General features: G+C 46.2%; 1 protein-coding gene across 1 annotated transcript; it reads left to right on the forward strand.

Moving 5' to 3' along the window:
- The first annotated feature begins 1,989 nt into the window (after positions 1–1,989).
- Positions 1,990–17,533, forward strand: LOC144095434 (uncharacterized). The gene is made up of 3 exons (XM_077629174.1): positions 1,990–3,981; positions 9,518–10,014; positions 17,337–17,533. The coding sequence occupies exons 1-3, from the start codon at positions 3,398–3,400 to the stop codon at positions 17,531–17,533; spliced, it is 1,278 nt and encodes a 425-aa protein (XP_077485300.1). The 5' UTR covers positions 1,990–3,397.
- The last annotated feature ends 485 nt before the right edge of the window (positions 17,534–18,018 follow it).

The raw sequence follows: 18,018 nt of genomic DNA on the forward strand, positions 1-18,018 counted from the left end.
GGTCGCCTTACGGTGCGTGAGGCACCCTTAGTAAGGTAAGGAGAATTTTCGAATTCGGGCCTTAGTCGTGAAATGAAACAGTTCACGGTCATAACAAGCACTGACTGGGCATGCGTTTGCTCCAACTCACATATAAATAACCTTGTTGAAGTCGAGAGTTGGAGGAAAACTCGTCTGGTCGGGCGTTGTTTACCGCGTCCCGTGTTCCGATTGTGACAGCGTCTACGTCGGCGAGACTGGTGATTTTAAAAGACGCCTAAAAGAACATTGTAATGATGTTAAAAACAAAAAGTGAACTCTAATGCTATCGCCGCACACTTCGTATCAACTGGCCACGATATTGACTGGGGTAGGGCACGCGTGCTGGCAACTGAAAAGAATCTGTACCGGCGCCTTCACCTCGAATCATTATTCATTCAAACGACTAATCGCACCCTCAATCGCAACACTGGAAATCTAACTCCTGTATACGCACGCTCTCTGCGCCCTCTTTTCAAACGTATTTAATCCTGATGCTCTTCCTAATCCTTCTCATTGTGAACAAGGCTCCCGTACGGGAGCCGAAACGTCATTTTGTTGTTTTTGTTTTTTACTTTTGGTCGGCGTCCTCCTTTTAAGTTAAATAACCTTGTTGCACGATAGCCAAAATCAATTCCTTTTTTTTATTGAGAACTATGCAAAAAAATATTCAAATCTTTGAAATGAAAGCATTTGTTCCAGATTATTGATTATTTTAATCATATTCACGTGTGAATATTGTAGCCAGGACGTCTTAAAACTCACGTTTGATCTTAATTCCTGCCGTAGTAAAGGAATTCAATTTAACATATGTCTTTTCCCAGTTAAATTAACGCTATTTTCACCTCTAGCCCGCGACAGAGCGTTTTCTATTTAACAGCAACCCCTGTTCTAGTGATGTCGGTCGCGAATATAACCTGCATGTCAGGGCATTAGCAATCATAATTCGTAGGATTACCATGTTGCCCAGACTTCTTTCTCTAATATTTTCTTCATCGTGATGACATTTTCCCTGTAATAGCATCTTCCTAATTATGTCTGACCTAATATCCGTCTTACATTGCGCTTAGACTTAGCTCCACTCGTAGGCAGTGTTTTTTGAACATAAAGCACAGTTGTCTTTTGAAGCAAGAGCTGCACTACTCGTTCAGACGAGTATTTCGCCGTGCCTCTGGAAGGCCAGTTCTGCGCATGCGCGAAGTCGGAGAAGGGCAGCAGGTGCACGGCGCGTGACGTCAGAGCTCCGCCCCCGCCGAGTGTGGGGTCGTGTGAATAACCTGCGTATGTGCGGCTGTGTGTATAAAAGCTGAGGTTATACGACTCGGTGTTTCACAATCGCTTCGTATGGAGCTAGCGATCCTCGCATTCAGACCACACAGTATGGAGCTACCACTGACCTTGTGTATCTGAGAAAAACCAACCAGTCTCAATACTGTGTAGGCAGCATTGAGACAGTTGCGTGTTACATTACCGATCATCAGGCAGTTTTTACCTCTGTCCAAACAACTGAATAAATACACAATGTGTTTCACCTAAAACTTCTTCAATGCTGAACGGTATAGTAACAACATCAAGCTTGAGAACATGCATGGCCAGGGGGGAACTGCAGCTCCCGCTACGTATATACTGGCACAGCTGAGCTAAGCCACTGCCAGTTTTCGCACTCCTCTCCCGACTATTGTTTTTTTCATAGCACACAAAAATAGAATGGTTTTAAAAAAATCTCTTAATATATGTCTGAAAGTGGAAGAAAGCTTGATAATCGCCGTCCACAATTAAGCGCGGACAATGTTCCTCGCCTGCCGTTAACAACGGTGTCCCGATGTGCTCGTCCCGTTTGAATTTCCCGCTGCGAATGCTCAGTCGCTTCCGCTTGGCGCCGCTCAGTGCGCGCCCGTTGTCTGTGGGCGCGGGCCCAGGGCGCGTCGATTGGGCCACCCGTTCGCCAGTCGGCCCAGCCGCCTCGGCGTCGGAGCCCCGAGTGCGACGCCGTGGTTCGAACAGTGGGTGTGCGCGCGCGCGTGGCCCGGAGTCAGGAAGAAGACTCCAGCTCAGCAGCGACCGGGGAACGGATTCGCTCACTCAATCGACGACGCTGCTCTGTTTACTATTCCCTTTGGGTGCGTGGTGACGCGTGCTTCGTGTGTGCTTCGTCTATTTTTTTTTGTCGCCGTGAGCCTATCCAGACAAAGTGTTTGGTGTGTTTTGTGACCCGTGCGCGACGAGGGAGTGAGTTGAGATCTTCTAATTGTCCTTCTTTACGGCGGAAAAAATATTTTCATACAATTCTCGCCTTGGGCCATTCAGTGACGCGAAAACCTCTTCTGCCTCCGCGGCGTTCGCTGCGAGATAAATGCTACGGCACATTTGCTGTTGGTGAGTAGTGCCGCGCGTAGTGCGTTTCTTTCAGCGGGAGGATATTACACCAGCGTTGCACGTAATATCTATTACCAAATGTCATCGTCAGCTAGACAACAGCTTAAAAGAATCTGAGAAACGTATATTATTCAACGACTGCAAAACTCTGTTTCTGTCCGCCATGAACGCACGCTTAGAGAGCATGCTTGCGAATAGTTCCAGAAATTAACTGGCCGACCTCTTCTAAAAGCTTGTGAGCGGAAGAAGCCACTGCTTTTCAATAAACTGGAATTTGAAAAAAGTTTTACATACGCGACATTAGTTTGGACTTCGCTTTTGTAGGAACTTCGTTCTTCCCTTCATTTCTCATATTTCGCAGTATACTATTCTTTACTAACGGCAGAACGATATTGCACTCCTTCAACGCGTCGGGAGACTAACTTTCTATGTGTGTGTGTGTTCTCTGTGCACTCCTTCAGCAAACAGATCCTCGTTTCGTCGAGCGTGCGAGTGGAGAGCGCTCAAGCAGTAATTTAATACTACACTTTCATTTAGAAAATTTAAACGCCTGAGCATTAGAAGATTCTTTAACGATGAGAAGAAAATTCCGAACTCTGTGTTGTTCATTCGCTAAAGCGCACAGCGATATAGGTTCTCTTTCATCGGCCCCGGCAAAGCCAGTTGCAGCCAGTGGCACTTGACCCTGTGGACGGGGAAGTGTTTGTTGGTTCCTTTGGAAGGACAAGGAATGACCTGAACATCGGAGCAGAAATACCATGCATCTCCTGTTCATCCCATCACTTGACTTCCGATTTTCCCGTCCAAGCAATCGAGCGTCGATTCAGTGAAGCCGCCTTGATGCAGCTCACATTTGGGACTTGATTCTTTGGCCAGCATCACTGAAAATAAGCTACAAACTTTTCAAGAGCAGCTATGGAGATAAGAGAATATTCGAGCCAGTCACCGTTGCCCCTCCTTGTGCAATAGCTCGCTCAAAAGACCAAGTTTGTCATTTGACATAATGAACACCGACGTGAGAATACAAAGCGACATGGCGGTCATCAAGAACGGCGTTGTTCTGAACAGCGACGGCGGAAGCAACGGCGACGTGAGAAGGCACACCCCCAGCGACAACAACAATCACGCACCGCTCATCAGCATAGACCCTGCAATTGAGTCGGGCCTCCTCCTTCGCGTGCCAGACTTGCCGTTGTCGCGAGGAGCCTCGTCGGCCGAGTCACTCACCCCGGCTTCCAACCAATTCCTGAACCTCCCGGGCACGGGCGAGCCCCGACGCCACTCGATGCAGGACTGCTCCAGCCCCGGCCGCCACCACCACCATCGCCGACACAGGGACCGCAAGCGCTCCTGCCCGGATGTTCGAGGTGCGTCGTCGGCTGACCGGCGTCGCCGCGGAAGCCGCAGCCCGCTGCCCAATACGCACGGGTCCAGCCTGGCTGTGGCTGTGCCAGGAGAGTCGGCCAGTGTGACGCCGTCGTCTTCGCGTCGCTCCAGCGCCAGCAGCCTGAGCCGCCGCTCGTCCCGGGACAGCGAGGGGTGCCCGCACAGCCGCCGCTCGTCCAGGGCCGACGACGGAAGCCGCAGGTGGGTGCGAATGCCCGTGCATATGCTCAGTGTATCATATGCTTAGTGTGCTGAAGCTTGTATGCGTGCAAGTGGACTTCGGGCAACGAAATGCTAGGGCCGCTAGTTTCGGTACGCATCTATTCTAAGATGTACCAGTACTCGACTGACGCGCTTTGAGAGAATGCAGCCCGATTGGAGATGAGCAGCATTCAAACAAGAATGTCTGCGTGTGTGTGTGCACGCGCGCGTGCGCGTGTGTGTGTGTGTTAATGTGTGTGAGAGAGAGAGAGAGAGCGAAAGAGAGCACCAGGGGAAGGGGAAGACATGCCCAACGAATAAACGTTGTTCCTCCAGCAAATCGTTCTATAGAGGTGCAACGTTCTTCACTTCCTCGAGTTATTAACGCAAACAAAAAAGAGTACTGTAGCCAGGAATTGAACCAGTGGTGTAGGAACCACGGGCCGGCTGTAAAAAAAAAGCTACAAGGAGTTGGTTCAGATTGAACATTTATTGCAGTTAAATGGTTTGATAAAACGACAGGCTCTCAATACTCTTTACGCTCTCTCTACTGTTCTGCGTGAGCAGTATACAATTTCTGCGCCAGCCGGGGGGTTTTCGCGGTGGAAACTCGGTACTTACGACCTGGAGCACAATGCAGCCTTTTATATGTACTAGCGGGCAACTCAGCATCATGCTCTGTCAAAAACAAGCGTCGGTGGATGAATGTTCTCTAAGTCGCTGGCAAGCAGCAGCAGATTATTCTTTTCCCGCCTCCACAGCAGGATTTCGCTGAGTGGCATTCCCTGCTTATAGAGTGTGCTCTTGTTAATCTGAAAAAAGGTTTGGTTTAGTTTGGTTTATAGGGGTTTAACGTCCCAAAGCCACTCAGGCTACGAGAGACGCCGTGGTGAAGGGCTCCGGGAATTTCAACCACCTGAGGTTCTTTAACGTGCACTGACATCGCACAGCACACGGGCCTCTAGAATTTCGCCTCCATAGAAATTCTACTGCCGCGGCCAGGATCGAGCCCGCGTCTTTTGGGCCAACCGCAGAGCTCCATAACCACTGAGCTACCGCGGCTGCTGTTAACCTGAAAAAATCTGAACGCTTGTTTTTTTTTCATTAATTTCAGGAACTGTGAGGCGTTATCATTTATGAAGCTTGCGGACAAGAAATATCACGGCGTTCTTTTTTGTGTTGACACTTGAAAGAGTGATGCAATCGCCGATTATATCCACGACGTATTTTGAGCTTCTACGCTTTGTACATACATCCTGGCGTTGAGGGGCAGCATTGGCAGGCGACAGGCGTCGATAAGTTCACAGACGGTAGCGAACGGATTTGCACTCCTTTTACCCACGGCCTGTCCAGTCTCATCGAGTGTCGCCAAGGAACGCAACGCAGGCTCCATATTTTGGTGGTGCTTTTCGGTTTTTGCCGTTTAAGCAAGAACAGAAGTTCAAGTACCTAATTTCATACAGCTGGGGTCTTTCAGCTGTTCCCGGCTAGCATGCTTATTATTTTAAAGTGATTCGTGGATATTTAGGAGCAATTATAAGCTTAGATTTATGGCCTCAAACTGTATTACTGAATTCCAAGAAGCGGTTGATCGTCCCATTAAACGAGCTTAGCAGCAATGTACGGTAAGATGTGTTGCGTGAATCGTTTGCTTCTACAACAGAAAAAAAATCGCTTTCAAGAAGGAAACACTTTGCCAGCAAAAGAAGAGCGCGCGCTGCATTGCTTGGCGCATTCGGGGAGGTAAACCGGGTGAGGTGCCGAAGCAGCGCACTCCACTCCTGACGGTGATTTCCTCACCTCTTGTCTTGTGCTTTGGTCTTCTGCGCACCGGGTGCTATGCCGAGCTGCAAAGCCAGAGTGGTATGGCCGCTGTTCTCAGAGATTGCGTTCACTGTTTGAAACGTTAGCGGTAAAAAATGGCATGCTTTATCGAAGAACGTCCGCCGCAGACATTTGAACCTTGGAATCTCGTCGATATATGCAACCTATTTGATTTGGGTTCAGATTATCGAACTAAGTTTTGGAGAATAGTTGATCACCTGGAAACATCAAGAACCTGCGAAAATCCCACTGTGAGCTGTCGTGCTGCTCTGTTTTGTGGCCAAGCGCGTTCTTACCTTGCAGAAGCATTGCAAGCCACCGTAAACTGCACTGCAGTCGGCTTGCCAACGCCTGACAGGAAACTATCCAACGGCTCATGATGAACGCAAAAAATGTTTTTGCGTGAAATATGCGCCTGTGTTAGGAACCTATTTTTGTTAAACATTTTTGTGTTAACTTAACATCTTCCCTCCTTCAGACAGAGCGTGAATGACCTTATCTACTATTTCAGCTCCGTCTCTGTTGCATGTGCGCTGTTATATAAACACCTTGAAGAGCGCATGGAAGCAGAGTTTGCATGAGTAACAAATACAAAAACCATCCCTTCTTACGCCTCCAGACCACTTGGTCACTTGCTGTGTGATAAAGGTAAATCCTAAATGAACATCAAAAAGCAAGAAAAGCTAATGTTTGTAAGCCGAAAACCTGAGTGAATAAATGTCGGTCAACCGGCATGCACCGAAAGTATACCTAACCAGAAAGGTTGAAGATAACTGCCATGCAGGGCTGTTTTCACCTCCAGAAAATCCTGAACCTGAACCTGCACCTTCGCCTGGCGTGCGCCATGGGCTCGGTTTTGCTGGAGGTGAAAACAAAAATATTCTTTGAGGTCGTCTTGCAGTTCTTCTGGGCGGACTCATCATGCTGTCTTGAATTGACGTGGAGACCAGGTTTCCTTTGGTGGAATGTTGAGGCTGCGTAGAATGTCAACGAAAAAGTGGCCACCATGCTAGAGTTGAGGATTGTGAACACAATTTCTACATTGCATTGATATTAAATTCATGTTGAAATTACTAGAATGAATCAACAAATCATGCCGTGATTAAAAAAAAATTCCAAGGAAAACATTCGTATTGCGCCAGACGGACCGACTACCGACGCAATTTTCGACGGTATATTCACATTCGTTGCTGCAGTTTCTTGTTATCGTGACGCTGACAGCCGCAGTCGTGTAGTGCTCCACACATACACACAAACACAGACGTGTGTGTTTATACATAAATACATGCACTCTCTCCTATACGACCGTCATCCAAAGAGCATAGAACACTATTTTACACGAGGCTATGACATGAACTGACTAAGAGTGCAGCACTTTTCCATCTTACATGCCATGTCAGCTTCACCCTTATATACTCCTACACAGGGGCGTCAGGATCTCCGTAAGTAGTGGCCTGTCGATCAGCAAAGTTATATCAGTTATCAAGGTTACTATTTTTTATTTCATGTGTAGTAGAAGTAATCAACTTCACATGCGACGTTCTGTTAGTTGAAGACCTTGATTCATTCATAGAAAACGTAAACAAAGCAATAATTAAGCGTCTTTCTATAAGCGCACGTACAAATCCTCCGAAGAAGGTATGCCTAAACAAGCATGTTGCACCACTGGCACTTTTTCCTGTATAAGAAAAGAGTTTGAGCACATTACTAGAGCCTTAACAGGTGCTGCATGCATTCTTAGCATGCATAACGTAATAAGGTTCGTTTACACGACGCATGTCGAGGTTCGGCCTGATTTCCTTTAGTTACGCTTAGACACGACTGCCATGAGACACTATTCAACATAAATTAAACAGAAGTTACTCAACAATTATTGTGTTGACTACGTTTGAACAGTTTTTGTTCAAATCGCCATGATCATGGCCAGCAGTCTGCTAGTTTTGTTCAATTGCTATTGTGTAAGCAGATGATGCAGAGGATGCTATGAGAAATCGTGCAAGCAGAGCATGCATGATCTTCTTGATTGCCCTGGCGACCATAGAAGATACTGTTTTTCACTCCGTCATCATCAGCCAGCACTTGGTAATTTGCTCCTCATAGAGCCTCCAAAAGAAAAGAAAAGCCGAAAACAGAATTAAAGCTACAGTAGAACGTTCTTGCGAGCTAGTTGGCTCATTTTCAGGAAAAGTAATAGTGGGCGAATAAAACATGGAGACGAAGCAATGAAACGAATACTCCGGCTGCGCCCGCGTGATTTTTTAATTGTTTCTTTGCCTCTTGTTCTCGTCCTATTCGCGCAGTTTTAGCTTTACCAAAATAAAGTATTCAAGGCTTGCCATTGCAATATCTCAATAGCAGTTAGCTAGGAAAATATTATTGTGCGGGCTTCCTGAGATTTCTAAAACTGAGAATTAAATATGCAAGAAACACGATATCCACTCTATTGGAGAAACCCGCTCATCATGAACAGTTAGACGAGATCACGTGTTTGCACAGAATGTTGTCATGTTCCACACTGCTTATAGCTATCACAACATATGCAATTTTCGTGTAACTTGTCATTTATGGAAAATCGCACCCGTAATCTATCGAAATATGCAATGCAGAGGAGTACTTGCCCTATGGAAAACATTCTGAAAGAATTCCAATTTCCACGTTTCAACTAATGCACCTATTGCGTGAATTTACAATTTGTATGCTGTGTAAAAGCTTTTAAACCTGGAAATAAACTAAATTCTCTGATAGGGACAATGTTTAGTAAAACCAACCAAAATTGTGTTCATGTTGGTTTTCATTTCATCCAACAAGAGCTCAAGAAGGCGTCAACTGAAGCTAAAAAGTAATATTTGAGCCATTTCTACCGCCCTGATTTGTTTGGCTATCGCCCACAGTCATGTCATACTCTACTCTCGAAGCCGTTCAGAAACATCTCGTTGCCGAAGACACAAGTACTGTTTGCCTAGAATGCGCTCCCATTTGCGCTTTAGAGACGAATACGACTTTTTCCCCACACAATAAGCTTTTAAATTTTCTTCATATCTAATGCAGCGACATGCATTCAACAGAACACCGTTAGAAACTAGGAAGTCATTTTGCGCAGCAAGCGCATCGGCCAATATTTAAGACAAAGAAAACAAACCGTGTGCTTTACCGATCCTCTTTTCCTACCAACTTCTTAACTGGTTAATTTGGATGCATAGACCATTTTCGCATTCATGAGTCCTTGTGGAACTCCTCATTTAGTCGTTTGGGCTTCAGAAGGGCCTAAAAAATACTACAGGTCAGGCACGGTGAACAGTTCTGAGATCATTGGGTTCACTTTTGACGCCTAAAGTGCGCCGTCTTGGGGACACCTAAAGTTCTAAAATCTCTGAGGGCCGGTAAGGGCTGCCGTCCTACCCAGTCAGCAACCCAGTCTATTCACGAGGGCTAAAGTTTTCCACTGCTGGGATCAAAAGCAGATTTTTTGGCCTACGACTTCTTACCAACGCTGTACATATGCTACCAGTCCTGTAACACTTTTGCCGCATAAGGAGGATTAAAATGAAGTTGATTAGAATTGAGGCGGCAGCAATAATACGATGTATCGTAGTTCGAGAAAAAGGGTTAGCGTATGAAAAAAAAGATCGTTCTATACGAGGCGGCAAACGTAATCTTTCTATTGCCATGAGGTCTCCCATAAAACTTTGCATTCATTGCGTTGCCCCTACAGGTCCTCTAAGTGCGACACCAGTCGCCGCTCGTCGCGGGCGACCGACGACACCGGCGGGCACAGCAGCCGACGCTCTTCACGCAGCGTCGCAGACGACGAGCGCCGGTGCTCGGAGGACCGGCACCGCCAGCACCACCACCACCACTCGCACCACCCGCACCGGCGGGAGTCTTCGCTGACCGGACCGGAAACAAACTACCGCAAAGGCAGCTCGCTGCTTCCGCCCGATGCCGACTGCGGTAGCCGCAGGACATCCAAGGTCCCAGCCCTCCTCGTGACAGACGAAGAGACCGGCCAGCAGAGCAAGCCGGACGAGGAACTGGACTCGCCGCGACGCCGGATTATCATATTCGTGATCAGTTCGGTGGCGTGCTTCATTCTGCTCATGAGTGTGGTGCTCATCGCGGTCACCCTCACCATCTCGCCGGCCATCGACAGCATAGGTGAGTACCCATCTGTCGTCTCTGCTGAAGTTCTCCGTCGTTTCTCTCAGGCCGGTTTTTTCGCTCTGTTAACGAATCCGCGCTCCTGCGCACGTTAACTTTACCTCTGGCGTGAATTAGGGCAGAAGACCAAAAGCATCTGGCACACCCGCTCCGCCTTTACTGGAACACGTTTTAGAATTTCATTCTTAAGCGAGAAATAGCTAAAAATAAATCAAGTGGTAGTGTGCCAGTCCTATGGAGAGTTGGGTTTCGTCATCGTCATTCATCTGCTTATCGTTATTTGGACCAGTTATCCTTGTCCCTCGCATTATTCAAGTGGGCATTGTTGCTTTAAGTACTCCAATGCGTCGTCGCTCACCCTTCGAAAGACGCCCCGCTGAGGCGATCACGTGTGTTCTCTTTCTTGTGTCAATTTCAATGGCGGCTATTCTCTATGCTTATAAAATCCTCCGAATGAGTTGGTTACTGGTTTCCACAGACGTATGCATAACTGCAGATTGACAATGAGGTGATTTGTTTAAGAAGCAGTTCAATGTACACTGGTGCCAGCGCGGATGCTCTCACCAGTCTTAATATCGTTAAAGCGCGTAGAAGCAAGCTGACCGACGCGTCTTTCTTCAAACGACGTGTTCGCAGTGTACACTCAGGAAATGTACGTCATTGGTGTCAAGCAGATAATGTCTGGGGCTGTAGGTCATATATCACGAACTTTTGTCCGAAAGAGCGATCCTCACAGAAGCTCTAGAAAAGCAATAGTTTTCTGGCATGCATTAGAGCAGACAGCTAATCGGCTTCGCATTGGTAGTCAAAATAATTTATCAGCAGATACTCTTGCCGCTAGATCACTCTGAGATAAGTGAAGCAAAGACAAGAAATGACGCGTACGTACGGCTAGTTGGCGGTTCGAACTAGTATGCATAACAGTGGAAACTAACAGAACAAACCACGCGGTCCGGTTTGTTTCCTTCCGATACGTCTCTCCTTTGGCTTGCACGCTTCAGTAAAGCATTCTGGCCCTCATCTAGACTCTTTACAGCGGAGGCTGAAAAGGAACTTGGAGTGAAAAGGGAACATTTCGAATGGATAAAAGTGATGTCGTAAAACAGTGAACTTAAGTCGAAAAGTCGTTTTCGTCAACACTTGTCAATAAAGGAAAACAATTTCGTACTCTATCACGTTTACGTTCAGCATTCGAAAATTCCGCCAATCAGGCATTCCTTATTTGCAATAAGGCATGCAGTCATGCCTCAGTCTTGAAAGTAACTTACAGAAATTCTAGCTGCACTTATATTAAAGCCAAACTAAACGGCCGCTGTGTCTGCAAGGCTTCCCATTCTGGCGTCTTGCAGGAACGCAAAAAAGGCGCTATCGACACGAGCGATGCTGATGTGCGTACGCGGTTAAATGGCTATATTTAGAACGCGGAGCAGGCGAGGCGATCATTAAACGTCCCATACACAGACACAGGGCCGGTTGATATTTGGGAGAGGCGCTCTGCTCTGATTCTTTACCTTTTTACTCCATTTTTTTCTATGTTATTTATGGGGCCCTCACCGCCATGCCACGCTGATGAAGGGAGCCGCCTAAACTTAGTCTCTCCACAGAGAAGCGTTGCTTTAACTACGCTCTATCCGTGCTGAAACGACAGCTGCCTTTGTGTTTCTGCTTTGTTGAAGTTCAGCGCTCTTACAACGGCATGCACTGGGCTTATTACGCCTGCAAGAGGAGACCTTCTACAGGAACGAACCGCACAAATAAGTGCCGCCCTGCCTGCGGTAACGCTAAATATAAGTCGTCGATGCTCTGGCTGTAATGAACTATTCCAAGGTTATTTATACGTTGGATATTAGGCCCAAAGGAGTCTCAGGGTGAAACACAATGATGGTATATTTTCAAAGTTCTGAGCACACTTCTTTCATTTTAGAGTTCGCATATTCCAGAGCTGGGGCATAGTTCTGAACCCACTTTCGCTTAAAAAGTTGTTAGAAGCTCCTCATGAGACGAAGTGCAAGGGCATATTAATAAACAGCCGCATAAAAATCTATTGTTCTGGGCAAGTTGCGTAGCTATGAAATGCGTTTCCTTCAAATTATCTTTTCACGAGTTGAAATGGACATTGATCTTGCTGTGACGGAGTTCAAAGCTTTTTAGGACCAGTATTTCAGATTTACTAGATTAATCTCAGTAGATGATACTACACCATCCTTTTTTTACGTTCATAGTTTCTTTCTAGCACATGTCCTGCCTACAAATAACCATATTGAAATCAACGTGTAAAATAAAATAAAAAATGAGGAAATTTTTACCTAAATTCTATAAACGTGCGAAAACAGAATTTCATGAGCAACAACGACGACGTTGAAGACAGAGAATTATCTTTGTCTTGGCGCCGCTGATGGAAGTTTAATACAAGGCGCGCTCAGCTGCGGCGGTATTTTCCTTGGGGCAAACCCACAAACGTCGCAAGATCTTTGGCACAAGTTGACAAGTGCTTTTGCACTAATTGATCTCAAACTGACACTTAGACGTGCTGTGTTAATGCAACCAAGTACAATATTAGTTAAGAAATATAATTAGAAAGAAATTCTTATTTAAATATATCTCCCCGTACGTGAACGCACCGTCTGTCTTCCGTATTATATTCAGATAGCATTCCCGATGAAAGGTGCGGTGTGTAGACGGCACTAGAGTCAGCTGTAAGATTTTTTCCTTAAAATATAATCACTATTAGAAAGCTATAGAACGTACAATGGATGTGCAGCGGTGCAGTGTTTTCTTATGGTGAATTTATTTCAAATTAATTTATGTTGTTATGCCATTCTGAACGTCTCTTGTTTTTATGAAGACGGAAGCACTTTGTGTACATCTTTGTAGCCTCTTTTATTCTTTGAATGCCTAACGCGATGTGGCACAGGGGCTGGCGCTGGGTCCTGTGTTGTTGAATAATGGTCTATGATGTCGTGCAAGAATATAGTCGCTATTAGTGCGAATACGGTGGTTCAGAGTCCAGCAAAATCGTCTAGTGTATGCCCGATCGAGAAGCTGGCCTAGCGCGAGCGCTCCGTCCCGCGACACTGCCCCTCATTGTTGTTTTCTGCGTGGCACTAATCCGGACTAATCCGGAGGTTGAGAAACATCGCCTAGTTATTCTCTAAGAATCTGGCCTAGCGCTAGTGCTCTCGAGGCACTGCCTCACATCGTTGTCTTCTACGTAGCACAAGTCCGTTGCTTGCACTGATTCGAATGTAGTAAAAAACATTCTCTGCAGATTTTTAGTTAACCTGTCAGCTTACGATTGCTTTAGTGTAATCTAAAAAAACATTCCGGTCAATTATTTAGCTCGAAACAAATATATTGTACTTAAGGAACTGTCACGATGCCTAGAAAATGAATCAACCTTTAGGGAGCAGATTGTCCGGGTGGCCGAAAAAAAAATAAAAAATTTAGTTTCGCCTACAACCCAATTGGTAACCGACTCAAAACAAGTAGGCGCATATAAGTATTTAGGTGTATCTTAACACATTACCGTCGTCACCAGCCTGACTACGCCCGCTGCAAAGCAGAAGTTTCTCCCATATTTGTCCAATTAACCCGCTCCGCTGCCGGCTCTGGCCATCTCAGCCGGCAAATTTCCCGATCTCATCTGCTCACCAAACTTTATGCCCCTTTCACAATCATCCCCTCCCCCTTCTCCCGCTCCGCTTGCTTTCTACAGTAATCGAGTCCGTCATCTTTAACGAGCGTTGGATATCGGTTATCTTGCCTTCGCATTAATTTCATTGCCCGTGCCGGTTTCGTATTTATTTCCAGTGCAATGTCACTAACTCGCGTTTGGTTCCTGACCCACTCTGCTGCCTTGCACCCTCCTAACGTTACGCCGATTTTTTTTTCTGTCCATAGCCCTTTGCGCTGTCCTCAGTTAGATTTGAATCGTTTTCTTTAGCTTCCGCGTTTCGGCCCCATAGGTAAGTACCGGTTATAAAGAGCTGTTATACGCTCTTTTCCTAAAGGATACTGGAAAACTGCAATTCATGATCTGCGAAATATGCTCCACCCTGTTCCTAATTTTTTAGTAATTTCATTTTCGCAATCTTGATCTGAAGTCACTGTTTGGCCTAATAATAGCTATTGCTTTACTACTGCCAGCGCCTCGCTACCTATGGTAAACTGGTGTGCCGGTTCGAGATTGTTGAACATATAATTAGATTCGGCATAATAATTTTTAGAGCCACCTTTCTTCTTTTCCAGTCTAGGTCAGTATCGTGCTTTGTAATTCGTCCCTTGACATAAAAAGGCAATGCCATCAGCCAATCGTAGATTAGAAATTCTGCATTAACTCCTCTCCACAACAGCTCCAAGTCAGGGTTGCTGAATACCTGCTGTAAACAGGTTGTGAATAGCACTGGAGATGTCGCGTGTCTCCGCCTAACATCCGACCGAACTCGGATTTTATCAGTTTCTTTATACAGGACTATGGTGGACGAGCAGCTACTGTAGATATCTTGCAATATATCCCCATGCGGTCCTTCTAGACCTTCTTTCCGCTTTGTCGGCATGACTGATGAGGCTTCGACTGAGTGAAGTGTTTTCTTCTAAGCTATAATTTTAGGGATTTGGAATAGGATCTACACTAGAGTACCAGTGACGAAAACCTTACTGGTGCTTTCGTTGATTGAAGTCTAAGATTGTCGTGACTCTACTAGCGATTAACTTAAAATATGCCTAGTAAAAAAAGTAACCGTAAGCTCATCGGCTTGTAATTGTCCCAGTCCTTGACGTCCTCCCTATTATCGATTATGGTAATATAAGCTTTCTTCCAAGATTGGGGAAGGGTATTCTACTTACTTATTTTAGTTCTATTTCGCTTAGTCATGAACTTTGATAGCGCTTCGGGCTCTATTGTGGGTGTTGAATTAGAAGCTTCTATGCCGTATCCTTTCTTAATGAGATCTTTCGTCTCCTCCGTGAGCTTCCCTTTACCCTGGCTAACTACCCACCGCCTGCTCTTAGTGCGCTCCGTAATGACATCTCGGATATTATCGTTCATTGCTTGAGCACTAAGCTTGTCGTCCTTTGTTATGACGGACTGTCGTAGTACATTCCACGCATCAATAACGCAACACATTTCTCCCTCCGAGAGTTAGAACCTGAGATTCCTGAAAAAGCACATTGGCAGTGCGCGAACCTTTTTGAAACTTGCTCGTTGCAACCATTTTCTGTTGTTACGCGACAGCATGGACGCTACCAAAAGTAAAAGGAAGTCAGCATGAAAAAGTTTACAAAACACGCCCTGCATTATCTTTAATAACAATAATCGTTTATACTCTCCTTCTGCCATGTTGTACCTGGTAAAATATGGAACCACTCGCGCAAGCAAAACAGCACGCCTTGAACCGTTTGCGACCATTAAATTAGTCCTAACTTTGCCCAAGATTGTGTAGCAGCCTCGCGCCATGCACATAGCAAACTACTGCACATGTTTATGGGCGTAATGCTTCATATAAGTATTTGATGCGTGCCGCCGCAGTGTTACCGGCGTGATAAGTGACGCGGCCAGTGACGTCAGCAGTGGCTCTACAAAAAGCGAGCACCTGCATGAGCGCCGCCCGAAAGCATCCGAGTTGTCGTTCAATAAAGTACTACGCAGCCTTCTTATCGCTTCTTCCTTGCCGGAACGCACGAACATTAGTCTTCATTCCTGCAAGCATGATTCTGAAACCTTCAACTCTACGCGATTTTTTAGGTCTTCTGCATTGTTTGAAATATTACTTGTCGGGTTGTATGTTTATTTAGATTTCCATCTTTCTCTTGTTTGTCGCATTGCATTCTCTTGCGCACGGTATCACAACTCTACCATTGTGCTCATGTATGCACTTGTGGTTAACACATATTGTTCGTATTAGTCAAACGGTGTGAAGAATTGCTTATCCTCCGGTAACCGCATGTTCGCTTCAAAAATCTTTTATCATCCCTCTCCTGCGCGTCTTTTTTCGGCAGTTTATCATTCCACCAAAGGCAGAAGTATTTGTGCTAAACGGATCCACCAAATAGCGTCCCTTCTCCTTGTCTACTACGACCAGACAGGCTTTGTTACCATCGTGTATAACAAAATTAGTTACAAAATATACAGCGGGTAAATCGTAAAGTTAAAGGACACAGAAATTTGTTGGTATCAGTAGGGCTTTATTTTATTAAATTTTATGCTGTTTTTAATTGTTACAATTGTTCCCGAAAAACGCACGGCTCCAATATCAGAGCTAGATGTAGAATCAGCGTGGATGAGATTTCCTACCGTGAATTTCGAAACGAAGCAAAATAAATGATCCGTCTTCTTTCAACGGCTGCTAGAGCTATTGATCGGGCCAAAAACACCATAACGCGGTTAAAAACAAGGATGCTGTATGGAGACCAGAGAGAGAAAATTGAGTAAAAGCAATGGAACGGAACTATCCTATCGCCAGAAGAAAAATTGCATCGACAAATTGGTCGCTGTGGTAATACGCGAGTTAAACACAAAGCAGAGAACATAGAAAGCTTGGAACACAGAGAAAAGTAACGACTGGCGGAGAAAGAAGGCAGACTCAGAAAATGACCTCCTGGCGCCAGATTGCTTCATTGCTTCAGGTCAGCTGTTCCGAATCAGCGTACCCTAGTGGGGAAAAAAAGCGAATGGTGTAGGTGGGAAATGAGGCAGGAATGAAGAAATGACAAGATTGAAGCAGGGTGGTCAGGCGTGACGGAATGAGACGTGCATCAGTACAACTGTGCGAGGCAATACGTAGGAGGCACTTAGGAAGAACATCTCGAGTAAGGTACGAGAAAAAAAGAGAAAAAAGTAAGGGTTGAAAAATTGCTATTTCCTTGCAGTGCACTTTCCTGCACACTTCGGTGAAGCTTCTTTTCTTATAAAACTTAAAATAGCTATTGGCGCGTCGGGCAGAGGCGTTCTTTTGAAATCGGCTCTGAACACCTGACGTTGTTAAGTGACGCAAGACGATCACTACAGTATACGACATGAAAAAAGGCTTTGGCATGATTTAATGGTGGACATCCAGGTACGAGCGCTCCCCACCCGTGCCACTGGCCATGCCGTCGTCTTGTAATCCATGGCACGACCCGGAGCCACCAGTGATCCTCCCGGTCGCGCAGAGCAGAAGAACGGCAGTGACAATAAAAAGCAAGACGTGGCGATGGGCGAGGCAGAAGGGATGAACAGAAAAGGGAAAGAGATGTATGCTTCCCGTCACGGTGGATGACAATATGACCAGATCGGCCTTGGCGCACGAAGCTTTCGGGCCACAGGTGACCTGGAGCCGACGGCCGAGGTCCATGTGTGCACCAAGCGACATGGGGCTGCGTGCTCACGTGTTTAGGATCGGTAGGGCATTATAGTGTGGTCATGGCGGCATCTTCAGTTCGTCGTGTCTTGTGGCCGGAGCGAGCGACGGGGCCCAGGAGAATGGCGAGGTCGCTTCTGGTCAGGCAGGTTGAGGCAACGCCGGGTAGCGCGGACCAGGAAAACAAGGCCGGCGATCACGGCAGACGCAGGACACCGAAGCTGAAGGACTAGGATGGCAGTCCAAGAAATTGTCACGCGCCGCACGTGAGCCAGGCATGGCAGACAGGAAGAGCTGAGCTGAGTAAACAAACTGATACGGCGACACCAAACCATGGACGCAGGGACCCGAATATCACGCGCGGGAACGAAAGCGCATGCGATAAACGTGTCATGATCTAGAGAGGTCAAGCAAACATCAGTGCAGCCGCGTTCCTAACGTTCGGCATATGAGACAAGTCACAAGGCCGGCTCGTGATCGAGTAATAATAGAAAACAATTTATTAGTGCTTGCTGCATGACGCCTTTTTTATGAAAGCATTCCTTGCGACTAGGTCTCAGATGGAGGCGAAATTCTAGAGGCCCGTCTAGTGTGCGATGTCAGTGCACGTTAAAGAACCCCAGGTGCTCTAAATTTCCGGAGACCTCCACAACGGCGTCCCTCATGGCCTGAGTCGCTTTTGAACGTTGAATCCTTTAAGGCCCTGGGTCTGTCAAAG

This window comes from Amblyomma americanum, chromosome 6 (genome assembly GCF_052857255.1).
Source record: "Amblyomma americanum isolate KBUSLIRL-KWMA chromosome 6, ASM5285725v1, whole genome shotgun sequence".
Classification (NCBI taxonomy): Eukaryota; Metazoa; Arthropoda; class Arachnida; order Ixodida; family Ixodidae; genus Amblyomma; species Amblyomma americanum.